At 48.4% G+C, this 23382-nt stretch overlaps 2 protein-coding genes across 2 annotated transcripts; both read left to right on the top strand.

Annotated features, from left to right (window-relative positions):
* The first annotated feature begins 225 nt into the window (after positions 1-225).
* Positions 226-6919, top strand: RND1 (Rho family GTPase 1). Its single transcript, XM_006177674.3, has 5 exons — positions 226-462; positions 1245-1332; positions 3997-4106; positions 4984-5118; positions 5817-6919. Exons 1-5 carry the CDS (start codon positions 343-345, stop codon positions 6060-6062), a joined length of 699 nt encoding a protein of 232 aa, XP_006177736.2. The 5' UTR covers positions 226-342; the 3' UTR covers positions 6063-6919.
* Positions 6920-9810: 2891 nt separating this feature from the next.
* DDX23 (DEAD-box helicase 23) lies at positions 9811-23297 on the top strand. The gene is made up of 17 exons (XM_006177673.3): positions 9811-9961; positions 13260-13468; positions 14230-14340; positions 15841-15934; positions 16050-16115; positions 16670-16808; positions 17116-17249; positions 17374-17486; positions 17742-17885; positions 17981-18206; positions 18514-18659; positions 19018-19195; positions 19940-20182; positions 20620-20771; positions 20993-21101; positions 21854-22028; positions 22392-23297. The coding sequence occupies exons 2-17, from the start codon at positions 13260-13262 to the stop codon at positions 22613-22615; spliced, it is 2463 nt and encodes an 820-aa protein (XP_006177735.1). The 5' UTR covers positions 9811-9961; the 3' UTR covers positions 22616-23297.
* Positions 23298-23382: the final 85 nt, after the last annotated feature.

Below are 23382 nucleotides of genomic sequence, written 5' to 3'. Positions count from 1 at the left end.
CACATCTCCTCCCCCCTCACTAGTACAAATACACAACAACGTGGGAATCCCCTTTCAGAGGAAGCAACCATGCAGCTTTAAGAGAAAGGGAAGGGAGGGAGAAGGCTCTGACTCAGATCCTCCTGCCATTGGCTGCTGGAGGGGATCCCACCTCAGGGATTGGCTGTGACAGGGTCTGCCTCCTCTTGTCATTGGCTCAACCTGGGATATATAAAGCGGCTGTGCCGGCGTCTCTCTCAGTCGGAGAGAGGCAGGGAGTCCGGCTTCCGTGCGTGCCAAGGCGCTCCTGGCGCAGCCCTCTCCTCTCTGAATCCTAGTGCAGGACCTGCGGAGGCTGCAGCCATGAAGGAGAGACGGGCCCCCCAGCCAGTCGTGGCCAGATGTAAGCTCGTTCTGGTGGGGGATGTGCAGTGCGGGAAGACAGCAATGTTACAGGTGTTGGCGAAGGACTGCTATCCCGAGGTGAGTTCCCCGCCCGCCGTTGGGCAGCTCTGCTCCCTGTCTGCCTGCCTGCCTGCCTGCCTGCCTGCCTGCCTGCCTGCCTGCCGGGGTAGCTTCCCACCTGCCCACCGGCTCTGTCTCACCTCACCCCACCCCACCCTCAGCCGCTTTCTGGCTGGTGGATCGCTTTCTGGCTGGAGGACCGCCCTGCCTTAGCTTCCCCTGAGACCTGTTCCACTTCTGCAGCCCCGCTGGCTCCTCCTTACCTCTTCACCCGTGGGCCTCCGATCAAATCCCCTCCTACCTCCCTTCATCCTGGAGTCAGCTCTTGGGAGAGGGAGGCATTTGAGAGTCTGGGGTTTCTTCTTGACATAATACCTTCCCGTGCCTTCACCCATCCTCAAGGGATCTATGCGCTTGTCCCCAGGCAGGCTTCTGTTGCTCCTTTCTGCTGCCCTGCTGGTCCAAGGGGCTTGTGGGGAGAAGATAAAGAGCTAGAGTTGTCTGTGGCACTGAAACTGGGAGACAGACAAATCTGGGGACAAGAGGAATCTGTGTGTGTGTCCCCAACCATCTAGGATATGGGGGGGCTTGTCCCTGGCAGGAAGTCATTCACATTTCTTACTTCAATGGAGCAAAGTGTGCCTCTACACTCTCCTCCTCCTGTCATATGTGTCCCTCCTCTCCTTATCTCCTGCCACTTTAGTGTACTAGGATGGGTGGCTTCTTGTGTAGACAGCACTAATCGGAGGGTTACAAGTGTTGGCGCATCCAAGGTGTGAGTAGTACCTGTCTTTTCACAGACGTATGTGCCTACTGTGTTCGAGAATTACACAGCCTGCTTGGAGACAGAGGAACAGAGAGTGGAGCTCAGTCTCTGGGACACCTCAGGTAAGGCTGTTGGCTCCAAATGTCCTCTTCTCACCCCCACTGCTCTGCTGTAGCTGCTGTCTTTTAGAAATTGTTTCCCTCTTTGATGAGGAGAAGGAGTATACTGCTTGCCAGGAAACTGAAAGAAGGGGACCCGAAGATTCTTTAGTTGGGGATGGGGGTAGAGTTTGGCCAACTCAGTTGGCTGATCCAAGGGTGCAGAGTGGATGAACTCCAGAAGCCACTCACTTCTCCGAATATAGCTCTGTCCTTCAGAAGGCTGGGATGGTGAGGTGAATGGACCCCAGAATACTACTGGGGAGGCAGTCAGGGTTTCTCTGTTTCCACTCCCTGCCACTCAGCACACTCACGCAGCCTTTACTGCCAGATAAAAGGCAGGAGGGAGTGTTGCTGGAGGCAGTGATGGTTGAGGCAGGGAGACAAGCCTGCTTTGGGGAAATATTGCTCCTGACTCAGTTTTCTCTCCTGCATTCCATCTCGGGCCACTGCTGCCTGTCTGCTTGCCTGCCGCAGCTCAGCCCCACTGTCATACCTCTGCGGCTCAGGGATGAAGCAATGCATCATCGATGTTTTGGAGGGTGGGGGCTTAATATGGGGCACAGTCACATTGTGGATAGTCAGGGAAGCAGCGGTGTTGGCTCTGACCATTCCCCTCTTCCTCAGGACTGGGCTAAGGTAGAAGATGCTCTTGTCTTTCTGGAATGTAGAAAGCAATATGTTTCCAGCCTCTCATCCCTAAACCTTTAGTGCTAGGCTATCCTCTGCTTTGATTCTGACCCCTTCCCATTATCTCTTTACCCTAGCCCTTTTTAAATAGACTGAGCTCAGAGTCATAATTAAGGACTAAAAACCAGGAATAGGAGAAAGAAAATAAAATCTACTCCTCTCCAAAAATGCATATTCAGGCTGAGTTTTGAGAGGAACTATAAATCACTAGAGGTTTCCTGTTACATATAAATATGCCATCCTACTCCTCCAGAGAGCTGTTGCTCCCATGATCCAATCTTGAGGTCTGGAAAGACTGGAGGTAGGGGATGGGTAGACGGAAAACAAGCCTCCCCTTGCTCCCCACCCCCCCAAACAAAACGAAACAAAAATTCCTCAACCTGGTTGGTATGCTTTCCTCCGTTGCAGTTCCAGGGGTGGGGAGGCAGGATTCTGGTTATCCTGGACTGTGCTATGCTGGCTGGATTGGACTGGAATGCAGCTTAGCTGCATGATGTATGGTTTTTCATTTGCTGTACTCAGCTCACCTCTCAGTCTTCCTAGAATCTTACTGCAGCTCATCTCTTTTCACTACCACCGCCCCAGAGAGCCCCCTCCCACCACTGCTGCTGCCTCCCCTCTCCTCCCAGTCAGAATGCAGCCGTTGAATCCCAGTCCAGATAATGGAAAATCAGCAAGGTGGTCTCTGTTCCCTGTGTCGCATCCCCAGCTCCCAAATTCTGAAAGGATGCAGGCTATCAGTCAGCCTCAAACTCCCTCTTTCAAATTAAGTGCCCACAAGGAAGGAGGACTGGCAGGGGTGTGTGGGATGGGGCTTCCCAGCACTGAGGCCAGGGTTGAAGCTGTTCCCATTATTCACTTGCTGGTCTTAGGGGAGGGGGATCGCTTGGAGCCAGAACAGAAGCCTCCTCCCCTCCCCCGTCCCCAGTACTGCAGTGCTCCCTTTGCTCAGCACTGCTGAGATAAGACCCCACCTCAGAGAGGGATGGGGACCGAATGCTGAAGGAGCAGGCAGCTAACCCAACTCCCCTTTACTCCCTTTTGTTTTTACAACCAACCCCCCACCCCCCGCCTCAGCTTGGATTCCCCCCCAGTCTCCATGGCGATTGCGGTGCAGGGAGAGGGGCTGCTTGCTATTCTGAGCACGGATTGTCTGGGTTCCAAATCTGCTACCATTCCTTCTCCAGGGTGGAGGGGGCCAGGCTCAATCCTTAGCTTTCTCCCACATTGGACCACCAGGGTCTGCACTGCCTACTCCCTTCCTAGTGAGGGGCCCTTATTCGAGCCTCTAAATCCCAGCTATAGGTGCTGCTGTCTTTGAGTCAGCCTCCCTGAGATCTCAAGACAGGGGCTACAGCTTTCCTTTTGCTCTTCTCAGGATAAGCTGATTTGGGTGGGAGGAGGAGTGGGACCCTGAATCATTGATGCTCTCCCTCCGCTGCCAGCCTCCAGAACCTCCTAGTTCTGACCCCACGGCAGAGAAGCAGGGCAGCCAGTTATGTAACAGGCAGGTTTGTTTCTTCACTGGGAAGACCCTGGAGCAAAAGAAGGGAGCAGAGGTTGGGCAGCAGGCAGACTCTAGAAAAGAGACCTTAAACAAGCGCTGGTCTTTCTGCAGGGGCTGGGAGCATCTTCCTCTGGGACTCGGAAAACTGGTGGATCTTAAATTAAGCCCACTGTAGGAGACCCAGACAGACAAATTATGCTCCACCACCCTTTTATTTTTCCCCCTTTCCCTTTTTCAGGACAAAAGTAGATGATCTTCGTGCACTGCCTTCTGGTCCCAAGCTTCCAGGTGGCAGCACATTCTCCTGGGAGATGGGTGGGGCCAAGGGACCAACCTCAAGGACCAAGCATGGTAGTCCCAGGACTCTCTAGGTTTGGGCCTGCAGGGGAGGGCAAATGCCATGGCTCAGCATCTGCTCTTCCCCCCACCAGGGTCTCCCTACTATGACAACGTCCGTCCACTCTGCTATAGTGACTCGGATGCAGTATTACTCTGCTTTGACATCAGCCGTCCAGAGACAGTGGACAGTGCACTCAAGAAGGTAAGGCTGGCTAAACTCTGTAGTCTCTAGCTCAACCTGAGAACAAAAAGGAATCTTGGGGACCCTGTCATCTAATCTCATCTTGTGTAAAAGGAAGAGACTGAGGCCAGGGAAGGAAGAGATTTGCCTGAGGCCACACCCTTAGCTACAGCTTTGGGACTAGAATCCAGATCTCCAGTCCCCTCTGCATCCCTGCCTTTCCCCCCATCCCGTACTGCTCTGCCAGATGCCCAGCAAGGAAGGTGGTGCTGGTAAATCAGAAAGTGAAGGATGGAGAGTAGAGAATTTCCTGCTGGTATGGTTTGAGGGTCGGGGATAGGGCCTTTTGGCGATTGCTTTTATAGACCTTGATCCCAGGCCTACTGGGACTGGGCAAGCCAGGCGGGCCTGAGCTGAGCTGCTGGTAGGAAATGCCTTAGTCTGGGTGGCAAGGTTTGTCCATACTGAGGGGTCCCAGGATACCTTGTGGAACTCGCCCAGTTTCTCAGAAGACTCTGGGATTATCTCCTTCCATTAGAGAGACTGGTTGCCCTCTTCCTGGATTTCTGGACTTGTGAAGCCCTGTGACTGGGTTGAGGCAGCAAACCCATACCCTGTGTGCTTGGCAGAGAGAAGGAGATTTGCCCTGTGCTCTCTCTGGTGATTGGGCTGTTGAATGGGAGGACAGACTCTTGGGTCAGCACTCCTGTGGCCCCAAAAGGCCTCATGGGCAGGAAGATGATGTAATTAGTGCAGTGGCGATGCTGTGACTCAGAGGGAGAGCTGGGCTGGTGATAAGCTGGATGGTGTGTTTGATGCTGCCAACTGGGCTTCTCCGGGTGTCCGTCAGCCACTGACTCCCCTTCCTTCCTCCTTCCCATTTTGCATGGCTCTTCAGTGGAGGACGGAAATCCTCGATTATTGTCCCAGCACCCGTGTCTTGCTTATTGGCTGTAAGACAGACCTGCGAACAGACCTGAGCACTCTGATGGAGCTGTCCCACCAGAAGCAGGCACCCATCTCTTATGAGCAGGTGTGTGTGTGGGCGCGGGCACCTGTATGTGTATCGGGGGTGGGTTGGGGAAGGCTACAGGAGAGGGCTTGAAAGGTGGCCCTTGCTCAAACTCCCACTATGGCAAGAGAGAATTGGTATTCTGTGGGGCCATCTATAGTCAGCAAACTAGTTACCTGGATAGACGTGGTGGGTACCAGATTTATGCTGTAGTCTGGCAGGTGAGCCATTCCTGTGCGTGCCAGTGTTTCTCAGGTGGTTGTTTGTTCATCGTGGATCACCTGCATTAGAATCACTAGAGTGCTTGTTAGAATTCTTGACTCCTTCCCTACAGAGTCACTCTAGGAGAAATGTTTGGGAACTGCATTTTAAATTAAATCCCTGGATAATTTCTGATGCACATGGGAGAGTAAGGATCATTTCTTTTAAACCATTGTTTCACATTACAATCATCTGGGGAGCTCTTAAAATACTAATGCCTAGATATACCTCCAGGAATTTGGATTTACTTGGTCTGGCATCAGTATGGTTTTAAAAGTGTTCAGATGATCCCAAGGTGCAGTCAGGCATCACCTTCAGAAAATAATCAGCAGAGTGTGGTGGTGGGAGACTGGCAGTTGGGTCCACTGGAGCTGCCCTGGGGAGGACCACTAACCTCAGAAGGTAGTGTTTCAGAGCCATTTTGGATCGTGGTATTGATGACCTTGCTTCCCCTGCAGGGCTGTGCAATAGCCAAGCAGCTGGGTGCAGAAATCTACCTGGAAGGCTCAGCTTTCACCTCCGAAAAGAGTATCCACAGCATCTTCCGGACAGCGTCCATGGTGTGTCTGAACAAGCCCAGCCCAGTGCCCCCGAAGAGCCCTGTCCGAAGCCTCTCCAAGCGACTGCTCCACCTCCCCAGTCGTTCCGAACTCATCTCTTCTACCTTCAAGAAGGAAAAGGCCAAAAGCTGTTCCATTATGTGAAGTGGGGGTTGGAGAGGGGAGACAGCCTCCCACTTCCTCCCTTGGGTTGCAGAGGCACGGGGAGAGGGAGGAGGAGACAATTTAGGACACTGGACACGAGTTTTTCAGACGGCCACGGTGAGGGCTTGGAAGGAGACAGGAATGGGACAAGGAAAGAGCCAGGCCCGGCTTGAGGACCTGACACTGAGAAAGAACCATCACACCCCAAGCCAGGCACTAGGTGGTGGAAGGGGCGGCTGCCCCAGTGCCCTCCGCTCCAGAGGAAGGAAAGGTGTGGGGGTTTGGGGGGCATGCTGGCCTCTAGGCTTTGGTTGGGGGCCTACAGAAGCCTCACCTTCAGCATCATGCCTCTTCCACACAGTGTTTCCATGCAGGCCGGGGGATGGGAGGGGTCCCTGAGCCCTTCCCTTCCCCTCATAGGAGGCCGCAGAGGAGTGGAGAGTGGGGAAGCCAAGAGGCAGCTCCTTGGGGAGCTGAGCTCAGGTGCTTCGTGACTTAAATCAGAAAGGCAGGGGCTGGTCAGAGCCAATGAGAAGGAAACCTCATCTTTGCATAGCCCATGCCTCATGGAGAGGTGACATCATACATTCACATGCTTCTCACCTAAGTCCCCAGGGTCCAAGGGAGAAGCCCCAGACCCCCTTCTCTTGCAGTGTGGGGGTGGTGGTGCTGCAGGGGGCAGGGCTGGGTGGGGGTCACCAGACTTTCTCTGCCCTTAGGGCAGTATAGCTGGCATTTGTTTTATAGACTCTTGTCTTTGGAATTGGGGGGAGGGGGGAGTGTTTCAATCTGTTATATGTTCTGTGTTTAAAGAAGAAAAAACCTATTTATTAATGAAAAATATGACATATAAAGAAGTTGGCTCCATTTTCTTAGTTTCTTTCTGTTTCCTTTGGTCTTTGTTAATGAGGAAAAAGCTGTCCTGGGGCCCTTTCTGTGGGTTGCAGAGTGGCTGCCTCCATTGTTCCCTGGCACCTCTAACAAGGATCTCCTCCCTCTCCCCCGACCTCCTGTCTCATCCCCTTCCCCACCCAAGTCCTGCTAAGCCAACGAAGATCTCCTCAGCCCTAGAGCAGGGTTTCTCAACCTCAGAACTAACGATATTTTGGACTAGATAACACTTTATTGGGGCTACCTTGTACCTTGGAGGATATTTAGCAGCATCCCTGGCCTCTACCTGCTCAGTGTCAGTAGCATTCCTGAGTTGTCACAACCAAAAATGTCTCCAGATATTGCTAAATGTCCCTGGAGCAAAACTGCCCTAGAGAGTCTAGAGTAGAGAGAAAAGGTAGTGAAATCTCAGGAGGGGATCCAAGCTGCTGAGATCCCAGCCCCAGCAGAAGGTGGACAGACTGAAGCCAAGGTTGGGAGGTTACTGGGGTTCTGGTCTCTGAGTTAAAGGAGAGGTGATGCCTTCTGCTTTCTTGACCTTCCAATTCCACAGCCTGTTGATGGCAGCTTAGCAGCTTAGGGGCCTTAACATCCCTTGTCTTCAGCTGCTATTAGGTCTTTTTTCTAAGTTTCACACTGTGCTGGGAATAGTTCCTGTGTATTGAGTACTTACTATATGCTCAACACTGTGTTGAGTGCCTTACCTACAGTATCACATTTAACCACATAAATTAATAGCTAACATTTGTTAAATGTTTACTATGGGTTGGGGTGTGTACGAGTTTTTTGTATGTTACTTATTCTTGTGATAACCCTATGGGGTACCACCGAACTCATTTTAAAAACAAGAAGACTGAGGTTCAGAGAGATTAATGTGCCTGAGGTCACACAGCTAGAAAATGATAAAACCTGGCAAATCAAGGCAACTTTCACTGCTCTGCTATCCTAGCGTGTGAGACAAATGGTGTTATTATATCCCTATTTTATAAAGAGGAAATAGAAAAGCCAGAGATGCCCTATAACTAGCACAAGGTCATACTCTGGTAAGTAGTAGAGATAGGATTCAAACCCAGTCTCAATGTTAACTATAATTCCATGGGCCCCTTACTGCTAGCCATGTTGTACCTGGATATGAGACTCTATCTCGGGTCCTCACTAGAACATAGTCCCTCTGTTTTTACCTCCAAGGATGCATGTTTGCCAAAGAACTGGCAGGGTAGGACAAACCACACAAGTATCCTTTAAGCTCAATGTCTTACATGTGTCATAAAAGGTGTGCACAAATCATAGGGGAACTCTGCCACTGTGAACTTGGACAAGCTTCATCAACTTTCTGGGTCTCGAATTACTCATCTTTAATGGTGATGGAGAATGGTAGCTTGGAAATAGGGAAAGAGCATGGATTTTGAAGTCAAATGAACCTGAAGTCAAATCCTGGCTCCATTCTTTTCTTAACTACGTGGACTTTGAAGGCATAATTAATCTTTCTGGGCCACAATCTCCTTATCTGTAAAATGGAGATTAATATCCATCTCATACTGTTACAAGAACAAGTAAAATAAGTAATGTAAGTTAAGTGTGTAGCACAGAGTTGGGCACGCAGAAGCTTCAGCTGCAGCTCTTGAAGATTCCAGTCTACACTTTTGGTCTGTTAGTTCTATTCTGTGAGTGGAGAGCCCTCCAGTGTTCACTGGGTGAATTACACCTAGCAGATCTGAGACATCTCCCTTCAGTTCTCTCTCTGGAGTAGAAGTGGGCAGCTCAAAGGCTGCAGAGTTCTAAGAGCCGAAGTGTGTCTCTCCCAGGGTTACTACGTGCCATTGTAGTGATACTCAGAGCCTTAGTACTATTTGGGTCTATCCCCAGGCTCTGCCTCAGTAGAATTGAACACATATTCTGAGAGAAAAACCAGACCTAGAACCATGTGGGACTGGAAGCAAAAGCTGATGATGGTTAAAAGGGAAGGAAGAAGGCATTAGCTACTTCCTGGTAACTAAAACATCCTAGAAGTTGCAAGGGTTTTTGTTTTTGTTTTTGCTTGGGAGTGGATGGGTGTGTAGAATTATGATAAGAACCATAAGACCAAAGAGAAATAAAGTGAAAGTACAATTTGGGGTTTAAAAAAAAAGCTCATTTGAGGACTGAAGAGAGGAAACTAGGAAGAAGAAAAAGTATAAAAGCAGCCCAATAACTGGCCAGATTCTAAAGAGCCAAACAGTGAGGAAGCTAGGTCCTACCTGTAATGTTGAGAAAACCAGGTGCCATAGCCCAGGAGATACTATCTTTCCGGGAGGACTTTGGAATCCATTGTGTGGGCTCATTTCGAGTTGTCACAGTAACTAGGGTGTTGCTGGGCGGGGCGAGGGGGTGGGGTGGACAGGTTTGTTAAAATGTCTTCCTAAACCTGGGATCGTCTCGCACAGTGAACTGTCCCATTCTCATTGAGAAATACTAGGCTGCTCCTGTAACTTAACTTTTAGTTTGTCCACCTGTAAAATGGGGCTAATAATCTATCTCACAGACTTTTTTTTTTTTTTTGTAGAATCGCTTTTCCACAAATGGTAAAATGTTACTGTAGTTGCAAGTTATAATACGTGCTATTGATATCTAAGGAAGGCCTTAAATTACTCCGTTGTAAGCAGTAGGCCATGATAGTCGTTAACTTCAGTTTCTAGGAAGGCCAGCATTATCTAGGAGGATTGCACCCATGGAGAGAAACGCCTTTTGAGGAGAACCGACCCACGAAAAACTCTTCCTCTTGCAGACTCAAATGTTTGGCGAACCACATTGCCCAGCGGCCCCCGCGGCCCGGGACCGACGCTCGCGCCGTGCATTCTGGGATTGGCAGTTCTTCGGCCCCTTTTGTCAGCCTTCGCCACCCAGCACCAGGAACTCGCCTTCCCAGCTTGCCGCGCGGCCGGGGGAGCAGCCCGGCGACCAGGAAACGGGAAAGATGGCGACTGCTCGGCGACGTTGAGGCCGCGTTGGGCGGTTCGGACTCAAGAGTGGTGAGCCCCGGACGGTGGAAGCGGTTCCTACTAGCTTGCAGAGAGGGCAAGAGTGAGGGCACGGCGGTGGCCCCTGCCTCCAGGACGAGGCGGGGAAGAATGCCTCAGGGAAGGGGCACGAGCTTGGAAAGCTCTGGCGGGCTGGAGCGAAGGGGCGCGGGCCCCAGGGGTAGTGTTGGCTCCTGGGGGCACAGGGCAGAACCTTGGACAATGTTCCCTGCCAGACCTTTGCCCATGGGCACAGTACCTGTGATACCCTAAGTCCGACCTTAGTCCTTCATGTTTCAAGTGGCCCTTGCACCAGGCAAACTGGAACTCTGGCTTTTCTCCCAGAACCAGTCATGCTTTCCCGCCTCTGCGCCTCCCGTGTTATTTCTTTTGCCAGGAATGCTTTCTTTCCGGCACCTTCAATTACACATCTTCAAATTCTACCTATACTTAAATGTTCAAGAGTCACTTCCTCTACAGCTCTTTCCAAATTTCCTTTTCCAAAGAAAGGAAAGTTCTTCTTTCAATTCCTGGTATAATTCATCTGAATTTTCATCTTGGTATGTGTTTCATACCCTCTGTTGTTCTCTAAGCTTCCAATGGACAGGATCTTGATTTGCTTTTGTAATGGACACAGCACCAAGCTTGATGCCTTGCATAAAGTGGATGCTTGATAAGTACAAACTTCATTGAATGAAAAAAAGACTCTGCCCCTGCCCTATGAGAACTGAGGAACTCACAGATCTGGAGCTTTGCAAGGGAGGCTGCTGGGAAGCAGTGGCCCGGCCAGGCCTAGTTATCTGCCCCCTGTGATAACTAGAACCTATAATAAAAGTTGCCTGTATTTGCTGTCTTCCTATTCTCACTTATCATTCTCTTCTAAACTTACTCCCCTCAGGCTTCCACTCTCTCTATTCCATTGTAACAGCTGTCAAGGTCACCAACCATTTCCGTTTTTCCAAATGCAAGGGTCACTCCTGTGACTCCTAGTCTTTCTCCACTTGACACAGATAACCACTCTCTCCTTGAAACACATTTTTTGCTTCTGTGATGTCATACTTTACTATTTTTTCCTTCTTTCTCACTGGCTGTTGTTTCTTTCCAGTTTTTAAATCTGGCTCCTCCTGTGCCTGACCTCTAAGTATTATAGTGTTCCAGAGCTCAATCCTGGGTCCTCTTTGATTTTCTTCTTTAACTATAATGGCTACTTAAGTAATATCATTTAATGTCCCATGACTTTAAAAGCTATCTGTACATTGATAACTCAAGTTTTTGTCTTCAGACTCTCTCCTGGGTTCCAGAATTACATTTTAAACGATCTTCTTGGACTCTCCACTTCGTTTTCTTACTGACATCTTAGCATTCAACATGGCCAAAATGAAACATTTGATTTCTTCCTAAATCTTTCCCTTCCTCAGTCTTCTCTGGCTATGAATGGCACCAAGAACTATTTAGGTTGATCAAACCATAAATTAAGGAACTATCTTTGTGTCCTCTTTTTATCAGTAAGTCTTGTCAACTCTGCCTTCAAAATATACCCTGAAGCTATATATCTTTCCACCGCCATTGCCACTTTCCTAGAGCAAGCCACTGTCAGCTCTTGGCTAGACCACCATAATAGCATTTTTAGTCATTCTGCTTCCACTCCTGCCTCCCTACTGTGGATTTCCTTCACATCACCAAAGTAATTCTTTGAAAATTTATAGGATCACACCACTTCCTGCTTAACACCTTTCTAAGGTTCCCACTGCAGTTAGATTAAAATCCATGTTCCTTTATCCTGGCCTAAAACACATTTCCATGATCTGACTTCTGCCTACCTCCCTGAACTCATCTTGAATCACTCTTCCCCCTGGGTCACTGCCACTGAGCCACACAAGTCTCTCTTTAATTGTCAGACATGCTAAGCTAGTTCTTGCCCCAGTGCCTTAGCACTTGCTGTCCCTTTTACCAAATAAGTTCTTTTCCCTGATTTTTACAGGCATTCTTTCCCATCATTCAAGTCTCAGCTCACATGTCATCTAAAAAATTCTTCCCAGAGCCATCTATCTCTTGTTCATACCGCCGCCTGTCACATCAACCTGTTTTAGTCTCCTTATTAGCGCTCATTACTGTTTGAAATTCCCTTATCTTTCTGCCTCACTGTTGGCTACTCCACTGGAATTTAAGCATTATGAGGCCAGAGACTTTGTTTGTTTACTCCTGTATCTCTCATACTAGAACAGTGTCCGGCACCTATGAGGTACTCACTGAATATTTCTTGAAAAGATGATGATGTCCAGGGTTCTATATAGAGAAGATAAAATAAGATCTAAGAAGTAGATCCTGAGGTTTAGGGATGATAATGGTGATGGTGGTATAGAGGCAGATTCATACTTGCTGTCATTTCAGCTCCTGGTTGAAGTATATTTTGTAGTCTGAAGGACAGTTGACTTGTGGCATGGTGTTCAGTGTCTCCCCCAGGCAGGATGGGGACAGAACAGATTCCTGCCCAAACTTTTTATGAGACTGGGTAATGATCAAGGCTACGAAAATCACAGTAGGAAATGTCAGTCAAAATATGTGTGACCTCTAGGTTTTGGTACACTTCTCCTCCCTCCTTCTCTTCCCCCCTCCTTTTTTTCTTTTTTAATTCTAAAATAATTATAGACTCACAGGAAGTTGCATAAACAGAGTGCATGGAGGTCCTGTGTACCCTTCACCAGTTAGAAGCACATTTCATTTAATCTGAGTAAAAGGAGTTTGTTTCTCTATTTGAATTTAGATTTTCCTTAGGGTGCTGATTATAAATTCAAATGTCAAAGTTACACTTTGTTTTTCTCTTTTGAGTTTTCTTTATGAGCTCAAGAGAACTTTCCTCCCTTAGATGTGTATGTGTTGACTGATGCTGGTGGATTGGCAGACCTAATAGACTCCTAAGATAAACACTACAGGATGTTTTTAGAGATAGCTAGTACACTATCATTCACTAACATTTTTTTCATACTCTTGCAGTCTAATTATAAAAATAAGGTGTACTCATTGACTCATTGTATACTTTTAGAAATGAATATATACAAAAGAAGAATCCCAGAGAGACAGTATAGTATTAATGAATAAGAATGGGTCTCTGGAGCCGGACTGCCTGAAACTCTGACACTTAACACCCGCACGTCTGTAGGCAAGTTACCGGAGCTTCAGTTTGTTCATCTGTAAAGCAGACATACCAGCATAGCTACCTCAGAGGGTTGTTTTGAGATTAAGTAAATTACATGTAAATCCTTTAGAGCAGTACCTAGTACATAATAAATACTTCTTTTTCCCATGACAGATGGCAGGAGAGCTGGCTGATAAGAAGGACCGTGATGCATCACCTTCCAAGGAGGAAAGGAAGCGATCTCGGACTCCTGACAGAGAACGGGATAGAGACCGGGACCGGAAGTCTTCCCCATCTAAAGATAGGAAACGGCATCGTTCCAGGGACAGGCGTCGAGGAGGCAGCCGTTCTCGCTCCCGTTCCCGCTCCAAGTCTACAGAAAGGTAAAGTGACTTTCTATGTTTGTTACAGTTACATGGGAAGGGAGTGTACATTTCGAACTTCTTCATTCTTGGTTCCTCTGATGCCTCCACTATTAGAACATTAGTCTTTCATACATTTCTCTACACCTAGTGACCCAGTAGCTCTTAAAGGTTAAGGGGAACTTATAAGGGGAGGAGGGGATAGCTCAAGTGGTAGAGCACATGCTTAGCATGCATGAGTTCCTGGGTTCAATCCCCAGTACCTCCTCCAAATATAAATAAATAAATAAACCTAATTATCTCCCCCTCATTAAACAAAAAAAAAAAAAAAAAAAAAAAGAGGGAACTTGTAAGATGAAGGTCCAGATGAAGGGAAGATGATTGAAAAAGAGAATTTATCTGTTCATGTGGTTTATGACCTGTGATTGCCATTAATACTTAGCAGTACAACTCTGAGCTGTAAGACCTTCGTAGAATTCCCTCATAACTTCCCCGGGAAGCAACATTTTCCAATTTGTAAGATATTACTTTGGGGAGAAAAGCGCATTGGAACCTTCTTAGGGTTGCAGTGAAGCCAGGTACTCAGAAAGTATCAAGTAATTTTTTTTTTCGAGGAGATAAACCAATTTTACTGTCCATCCTTATGTTATACAAAAATCTAGAAACAGGTTTGTAGAAGAATTAAATGAGAGGTAAATAAGGCAGCAGAAATAAGTTAAAATGGAATTATTTTCCATGTTATTGGGATGAAACAAGTGATTCCTTAAATGTCCTGTTTTCAGAGAACGCCGGCACAAAGAGCGAGAACGAGATAAAGAACGTGATCGGAATAAGAAGGACCGGGATCGGGATAAGGATGGGCACAGACGGGACAAGGACCGGAAGCGATCCAGGTACCTGAGGGAGTGGGAATGAGCTTTAGGGCAGCGCTCCCATCTCTTCCTCTCTGCATCTCTGCTGGGTCAGCTTCGTGGCAAAGTAAATTTTCCATAATGAACCCTGTTGGCAGTTACTGCAGGGCTGTCTTCTAGAAGGCGCTTTAGAAAGTATAATCGGTTAGTGATGTCACAGCCCCCTGAAGGTCAACTTGTTCTTAGAATTTAGAAATTAGTTTGAGGGAGGGAGGGTATAGCTCAGTGGCAGAGCGCATGCTTAGCATGCATGAGGTCCTGGGTTCAATCCCCAGTACCTCTTCTAAGAATAAATAAATAAATAAACCTAATCACCTCCCCACAAAAAGTAAAGGAAAAAAAGTTGAAACTAGTCTGATAAAGGTTGCCAGTCTACAAAACATCCCTTTAGCTCCATCAGACCATTCAGTTTTCTACTCAGAATGTACGACATATATTTGTTGAGATAGCTTAATGTCCTAGTATCTTGATTTCTTTGTTCTGGAAACTCTCTATGCAAAGTTTTTTTTTAGGCCCTGAGTGTGTAGCTTAGGATTCAGGCCAAAGGATAGAATTCTCGTAATAGATACAGTGGGGTTGTTTGAGAGTTCTCGTGGGTTAAGCTTATAGCAGGTGTGGGGAAAAGATTGCTGGGACTGGTAGGAAGGCGAAATGAGGGGACATATATAGTAATACCTGGGAAGGGGGGTGTGGGTGGCCATGTCAGCTAAATTCACTGTGTATTATAAAATAATGCAGATTTTTTTTCTTCTGAAATGTATATGCTATTTGGAGGATTTTTTTTTTAATTGAAGCATAGTTGATGTACAATATTGTGTTAGTTTCAGGTATACAGCAGAGTGATTCAGTTATATGTATTTTTTTTCCAGATTCTTTTCCATTATAGGCTATTATAAGATTTTGAATATAGCTCTCTGCTACACAGTAAATCCTCGTTGTTACCTATTCTATATGTAGTGGTGTGTATCTGTTAATCCCAAACTCCTTATTTATAACCATAAGTTTGTTTTCTATATCTGTGAGTCTGTTTCTGTTTTGTAAGTAAGTTCATTTGTGTTATTTTTTAGATTCCACATATAAGTGATACCATATATTTTTCTTTGTTTGACTTACTTCACTCAGTATGATAATCTCTGGGTTTATCCATGTTCCTGAAAATGGTAATACTTCATTCTTTTTTATAGTTGAGTAATATTTGGAGGAAATATATTTGATATCAGTATTGAAGACCCACTTCCCAGGAGAGATTAGTCTCAGAAAAGGAGATTCAGGTAGAATGGGGCCAAGATAGGGCCGTCATTAGGTTTCAGAGAAGGTGGAGTGACCAGGCCTGCAAAGGGAGCTTCAGGACATGTTGGATGACCATGGGCCAGTCTTGTAGAGTCGTGGGGAAACGTCCATCCTCCCTTTGGGGGCTCAGTCTGAACCTCATCCAGGGGCTAGAAGAAGACTGATAAGGAATTTTCTTCCTTTGCTTTCAAGTTTATCTCCTGGCCGAGGAAAAGATTTTAAGTCTCGGAAAGACAGAGACTCTAAGAAAGATGACGAGGATGAACATGGTGATAAGAAGCCTAAGGTAAAAAGAGGAAGGATTTTTTTTTCCTCATCTTCCTCTTCAGTTTAAGCCTAATTTTGTTGTTCTTCAAAGGGAGATAGCCTCTATGGACTGAAGTCCTGTGTTTTATCTTCAGGCCCAGCCATTATCCCTGGAGGAACTTCTGGCCAAGAAAAAGGCTGAGGAAGAAGCTGAGGCTAAGGTAAGAGCTTGAGGGGCTGTACTGGTTGGCTAGGGCTGCTATAACAGAACACCACAGACGGAGTGATGTAAGAAACAGAAATTAATTTTTCTCACAGTTCTGGAGGCTAGAAGACCGAGATCAAGTGAGGTGGTTTCTTCTGAGTCTTCTCTTCTTGGCTTATAGATGGATGTCTTTTCTGTCTTCATAGATCTTCCCTCTGTGTGCATGTGCCCCTGGTGTCTCTGTGTGTCCCCATTTTCTCTTCTTATAAGGACACAGTCACATTGGTTTAGGGCCCACCCATAGAGTCTCATTTTACCTCAGTCACCTCTTTAAAGGCTTTTTCTCCAAATACAGTCACATTCTGAGATACTGGGAGTTAGGGCTTCAACATCTGAATTTTGAGGGGAACACAGTTTAGCCCATAACAGGGTCCTAGGTCTATTTGTGTTTTCCTTAACAGGTTTATTGCCTGAGCAATTATTTGTGGGCCCCTTGCCATCTCCTCATCTGTGATGTGATTTATACCCTCCTCCCAGAACTTTTGAATACAGTTGCAATCTATTTTGTAGCCGAAGTTCCTCTCCAAAGCAGAACGAGAGGCTGAAGCCCTAAAGCGACGGCAACAGGAGGTGGAAGAGCGGCAGAGGATGCTTGAAGAAGAGAGGAAGAAAAGGAAACAGTTCCAAGACTTGGGCAGGAAAATGTTGGGTTCGTTTACTTACCCTGTGTAGCCCCTAGATGGGGGGGGGGGCAAGGACACACAACTGTGGGATGGGATTGTACTGTCATTCAGGAGAGCTGAAACCTGTTTGCTCTGAATTTGGAAGAGGGAAGGGTGGGGCAAGTGTATGAGAAAATTATCTGTTAGGTCTCCATTTCCCTATCCTAAATCTGCCCCTCTCCTTTTTTCTTTTTATTCTTTCTACTCACCTGGTATCTGTTGTCTGGATTTCCTCCATGTCCTCTCTTTTCTTCCATTGAGTTCGTCTGCAGCTCTGCTCTCTTTGGTCTGCAGAAGACCCTCAGGAGCGGGAGCGGCGGGAACGCAGGGAGAGGATGGAGCGGGAGACAAATGGAAATGAGGACGAGGAGGGGCGGCAGAAGATCCGGGAGGAGAAGGATAAGAGCAAGGAACTGCATGCCATTAAGGTGCAGGCCTCGGCTGTCCTCACGGTCCCCCTCCGTACACACGGGTGAGATCTGGCCATTCTAATCTCTGCATGTGAGATCTGGGCCTCCCCCTTGATAGGCTTTGTGTTCTGTCCCTGGGCAGGAGCGTTACCTGGGTGGCATCAAGAAGCGGCGCCGAACAAGGCATCTCAATGACCGCAAGTTTGTCTTTGAGTGGGATGCCTCTGAGGACACATCCATTGACTACAACCCCTTGTGAGTGGCTTGGGCCTAAGTGCTGGGTCTTTTAAACTAGGCAGTTTAGGAACCAGAGAGAACCAGTGACTACAGAGATAGAAGCACGATACGCCGGGATGGGGAGATGGGTGAACTGGTATAGTAGTCAGCCAGCCCTCTGGGTGAGGAAAGACTGTGGCTGGAAGGGGAACCACTACATGTTGGTTATTTGCCCTTCCATCCTTGTGCCGTAGCAGCCCCTTCCCTTTTCTTCCTCCTCTGTCTTGATCCCAGGTACAAAGAACGGCACCAAGTGCAGTTGTTGGGGCGAGGTTTCATTGCCGGCATCGACCTAAAGCAGCAAAAACGAGAGCAGTCGCGTTTCTATGGCGACCTAATGGAGAAGAGGCGGACGCTTGAAGAAAAGGAGCAGGAGGAGTGAGTGGTCAGGGCCACGGTGGTTGGACAGAGCCAAGTCTACAGAAAGGGGCTGAAGGACATGGACCCCACTTATTCCTCATGTCCTATTCCAGGGCAAGACTCCGCAAACTTCGTAAGAAGGAAGCCAAGCAACGCTGGGACGATCGGCATTGGTCCCAGAAGAAGTTGGATGAGATGACAGACAGGGACTGGCGGATCTTCCGTGAGGACTACAGCATCACCACCAAAGGTGGCAAGATCCCCAATCCCATCCGATCCTGGAAGGACTCTTCTCTGCCCCCACACATCTTGGAGGTCATCGATAAGTGTGGCTATAAGGTAAGAAGGAGCAGATTGGCCCAGAAGACCTGACACGTTCTCCCATTTTAGGGGATACAAAGTTAATTTGAGAACAGAATACTTTGTTCCTATACTGGTGCCTTCTCTGCCAGTGGGCACCAAGGTTACATTGTCTCTTGATTTCTTGGGTATGTATCGTCTGTTGATTGTGTTTCTTCCCAGGTCCCATTCCTGTGAATTGTGCTTGGTGTCTTCCCCTTGTGCTCAACTATGTGCCCACTCTGTCAGCAGTAGCCCGAGTAGTATAATTCTGCCTGTACCCATGACTTTCTCTGGGTCACTGCAGGAACCAACACCTATCCAGCGTCAGGCAATTCCCATTGGGCTACAGAATCGTGACATCATTGGAGTAGCTGAGACGGGCAGCGGCAAGACAGCAGCCTTCCTCATCCCGTTGCTGGTCTGGATAACCACTCTCCCCAAAATTGACAGGTGAGTCAGCTGACACCAGTTGGAGTGGGTTTGACTGGGTAAGAAAGGTAAAAGTGGCAAATGAGTGCTTGGTTTTCTTTAAAGTCTATAATCAGAAGCCCCCTTCTTTAGTCTGGGTCACATTCTAGGGAATAACTGGATCATAATATCAAAGAAGTGTACGATTTTATTGCTGGCAGGAACCACTCCCTGGAGAACTTGGCTATACCAGAGTCTGATTTTTAAGGGCAATCATTGCATTCTTTTCCCACCACCCTCCCCGTTCCCATAGCTGCCCTTAAGAGTGACTGTCTTGCTCCTGTTTGTGGTTGGATGGGAGCCAAAGCTCATGAAACTGTTGGATGCCCCTTTACCATAGGATCGAAGAGTCAGACCAGGGCCCTTATGCCATCATCCTGGCCCCTACTCGTGAGCTGGCTCAGCAGATTGAGGAAGAGACCATCAAGTTTGGGAAGCCACTGGGCATCCGCACTGTGGCTGTCATTGGCGGCATCTCCAGAGAAGACCAGGGCTTCAGGCTGCGCATGGGTTGTGAGGTTTGTTCACCTAGCCAGCAGCCGGCCTGCCATTTGGGAAGGCTCTCTGTTTTGGGACTTTGTTTCTATTTTCTGCCATAGATCTACAGTAAGTGAAGAGGGCTGGTTTATTTATATACACTGTTATTTATGGAGGACTTTGCACTGGGGATTATACTCCACGTGTCGTTAATTCTCACAACGACCATGTGAGAATAAATAATGGTATCTCCATTTTATAGATGAAACTGAGGCTCAGGTTAATAACTTGTCCAAAATCACAGCTGGCGATAGGCAGAGCTGAGATTCCTGTGTGAAGGCTGCGCTCTTAATCACTCTGCCAGACCACGTCATTGATTTTGTGTGTTGCCTCCTTCTTAGGGTAGGGGAGGAGAGCTTTTTACAAGAAGTCTGCTGCAGGAGTTGTCTTCTGCAGGCTTCTTAGTGGAATCCGTTTATACAACCCCTTCCATAGTATCCCTTAGTCTCTCTTTCATTTAAGAAAGTTCCTGTCAGTTTTGCCTTCTCTATCTAACCCCTGGACCTTACTCAAAGACCCCATTCATTCCTGAAAAAAGTCCGAAGTAGCAACAAGTGATTTCATGTCAATTCTCAGGAACTTTCACTGCCAAATGTAACTGGAGGTTGGGGTCCAAGTTCCTTAGCATTGGGGGGGGGGGTCTGTTGCCCAAGTGGGTGGATAGTTCACAGGAGGAAGAAAGGAGTACCTGCTGGGGCCACATATGATTCCATTGTACCTCCCAGATAGTGATCGCTACCCCGGGACGTCTGATTGATGTGCTAGAGAACCGCTACCTGGTGCTGAGCCGCTGTACCTACGTGGTTCTGGATGAGGCAGATAGGATGATTGACATGGGCTTTGAACCCGACGTCCAGAAGATCCTGGAGCACATGCCTGTCAGCAACCAGAAGCCAGACACAGATGAGGCTGAGGACCCTGAGAAGATGTTGGCCAACTTTGAGTCAGGAAAACATAAGTACCGCCAAGTAAGGCTGCTTCCCTTGCCTGGGAAAAGTTGGGCAAGTTGCCAAACCTCCTCTAGAGTCCTTCTTGCCCTCAAGCCCAGAGTACATGTTTCCAGAATGGTGAGGCATGGCTAGGTACCATCCTCCCACAGTCCTAGCAGTGTGGCCTCTTAGCTGAGCTCTGGAAAAATGATTCCAAAGTCACGCTGCTGTCCACCACAGATGCCGGCGAAGGCTCTCAGGCCTTCCTGTTATCGTAAGGTACAAAGTACCCTGCTGCACAGGCACTGAGGAAAGAAGTAGGAAGGCAAAGGGCAGTTTCCCGAGGCCCTATTTCCTCTCAAAACTTGCACCATGGCTCATTTTCGATTCTTTAGCTTGGGCTGTGCCGCCTGTGCTGATGGTGGGATCTGTAACGTGTCTGCCTGGGCCCAGGGCTGAACCTCCTGTTTTCACAGACAGTCATGTTCACGGCCACCATGCCCCCAGCGGTGGAGCGTCTGGCCCGGAGCTATCTTCGGCGGCCTGCTGTGGTGTACATTGGCTCTGCAGGCAAGCCCCATGAACGTGTGGAACAGAAGGTCTTCCTCATGTCAGAGTCAGAAAAGAGGTACGGGGGCAGCTGAGCCAGTGGGATGGAGAAGGGGCTTTTTTTAGAGTGAGTGGTGGCTGGAGGGTGATTGTTCTGCCATGTCAAAGAGCGCTATTTTCTTGTTCAGAATTCCATGGGCACTGGGGATCCTGGAATTGGTGTTCATAGACCAGGGTTGGGCGTTTCCCTTGGAGTGGAAGGTAGTGTGTGTCTCATTTTTCTCTTCCTCTTCTCCCCAGGAAAAAGCTGCTGGCAATCTTGGAGCAAGGCTTCGATCCACCCATCATCATTTTTGTCAACCAGAAGAAGGGCTGTGATGTTTTGGCCAAATCCCTGGAGAAGATGGGGGTGTGTCTGGCAGGGGAGAGCAAAGCCTGGTCTCTTTGGTGTTGCTTTCTGAAACTGCATGGGCCCCCTAGGCTCCTGCTTTCATCGATCACCCATTCTTGAACCTCTCTAGTATTTAACAAGTCAGGGTCAAGGGGGAAAGGGAGGTTGATGAGGACTGGGTCAATTGCTACGACTCCCTGTCCATTCCAGCAGTGCCAGCCTCAGCTACCTTGGGTCTTCCCCTAAGTGGGCTGGGGCCAGGAAGAGGTTTCGAGACATATATCCTGACAGGATCTGAGAATGTGAAATAGAGTGGGTTGAAGTTTCTCATGTTTATGTATGTTTGGAGAGCGGGTGGTGTGGTCAAGAGGGAGATGTTAGTGATCATTGTTCTTTGCCCCGATACTGTGAGGGGAAGGGTGTGACCTCTCCACTCAATGCTTAAATCTCCTTAAACTTCTTGGTCCCTGCTTTCCACCCTCATCCCTCACCTTCATTCTCTCTCACTACTTCTCATCTGTCTGCTCCACATCTCACTCGATTGCTTTACCTTTGACCTTGCCCTGTCTGTCCCCCATCTCTCCCATCCCTTTCTTCAGCTCATCTGTTCTCTTCTTACCTTCAATTGCCCTCATTCTGTCTCCTGCCTCCTTCCCCTTCTTCTCCCCTGCTGCTCTCTGCAACCCTCCCTCCCTGTCCCCCTCCCTCTTAACTTCTGTGTCTCTCCGTGATCCCACTGCTCTTTCATCACCTCACCATTCTTCCAACAGTACAATGCTTGTACACTGCATGGTGGGAAGGGCCAGGAGCAGCGAGAGTTTGCACTATCCAACCTCAAGGCTGGGGCCAAGGATATTTTGGTGGCTACAGACGTGGCGGGTCGTGGTATCGACATCCAAGATGTGTCTATGGTTGTCAACTATGACATGGCCAAAAACATTGAAGGTAAGTGCAGGGGAAAGCAGCTTTGATCCAGGAAAAGGGAGACTCCTTGCATGTTTCCCCTTGAAGCCAGGGTGTTGCACCAAGGATTGCTTGTCCCGGTGAGAAGAAAAGCTCGCCTGGTTGTGTCGTCCCAGCACTTAGGATAGCGCTGTCTTCAGGGTGGAGGAGAATGGAGCTGGGTCACTCGGTCTTAGTGTGGTGGGATGACCACTGTCAGCAGGGCTAGTGGGGAGAGCACCCGCTGTGTTTACTGCCCTCAGAGGTGCAGTGGGAAGGACGATGCCTTGAGAAGTGAAGGTTTCAGACACTGCTCGCCAGGGCGTCTGGTTTGGCACACTGAGTGACATTTGTCTCCCTCCCCAGATTATATCCACCGCATTGGCCGCACAGGACGAGCAGGCAAGAGTGGTGTGGCCATCACCTTCCTCACCAAAGAGGACTCTGCTGTGTTCTATGAGCTGAAGCAAGCCATCCTGGAGAGCCCAGTGTCATCCTGCCCCCCAGAGCTAGCCAACCACCCAGATGCCCAGCACAAGCCAGGCACCATCCTCACCAAGAAGCGCCGGGAAGAGACCATCTTCGCCTGACACAGCACCCTTCCCGTGGTTTCAGGCCATGCTCTGGAGCCTGTTCTTCAGGACCCTCACATCTCTTTCCAGGTCCTCACTCTTTCGGGGGCTTAGGAAACACTCAGACTCCCTGGCCTAGACCCTCAGGTCTGAAGGCCTGGCGTGGGCTGTAAAAGGAGAGGAGACTGCTCTGGGAGGCGAGAGAACAGATCACCATGGCTTGTGGCCCAGCTCTGCCCCTCTGGCGTGCTCTGGGATTGCATTGGGCCATCAGCTCTTGCCAGTTACAGGGGCAGCCAGTTGGCATTGCCTCCCAGACTGAACAAAAACCTGGCTGCCAGGCTGGGACTTCTTCGGCACAGACTTGACTGCGTGATCTGCAGCACTGTCGTTGCCCTAGATGACCCAGGGGATCTGGCACTGAGGATTATGGACCTTGGACTCTGACTGTCACTTTGACAGCTGTTTGCCCTTTTGGATTATAAAACAAGTTGAGAGCCTTGTTTAGAGATGTGCACGGTCCCTGTGCCAAGGGGTGCTGTGCACTCTAGGCATCCCTCACCCAGGGAATTTTTTTAGTCAATGTGGGGACAGGGTGAGCTGGCTTGAGTCCATCTTGAAGTCAGAGTGAAATTTCTGTTTTCTATTCTCTGAGAAGATGAGTTTGTATGTTCTGAGAATAAATACACGAATATTAAGGCTTTGTCTAGTTCTAGCTAAACTCATCTCCCAGGTTCTCCCTGGCACCACAGAGGTCAGGAGCCCAGCATTGGGCACGATAGGTT

This window comes from Camelus ferus, chromosome 12, assembly GCF_009834535.1.
Source record: "Camelus ferus isolate YT-003-E chromosome 12, BCGSAC_Cfer_1.0, whole genome shotgun sequence".
In the NCBI taxonomy this organism is placed as follows: domain Eukaryota; kingdom Metazoa; phylum Chordata; class Mammalia; order Artiodactyla; family Camelidae; genus Camelus; species Camelus ferus.
This window is presented reverse-complemented; position numbering and strand designations above follow the sequence as displayed.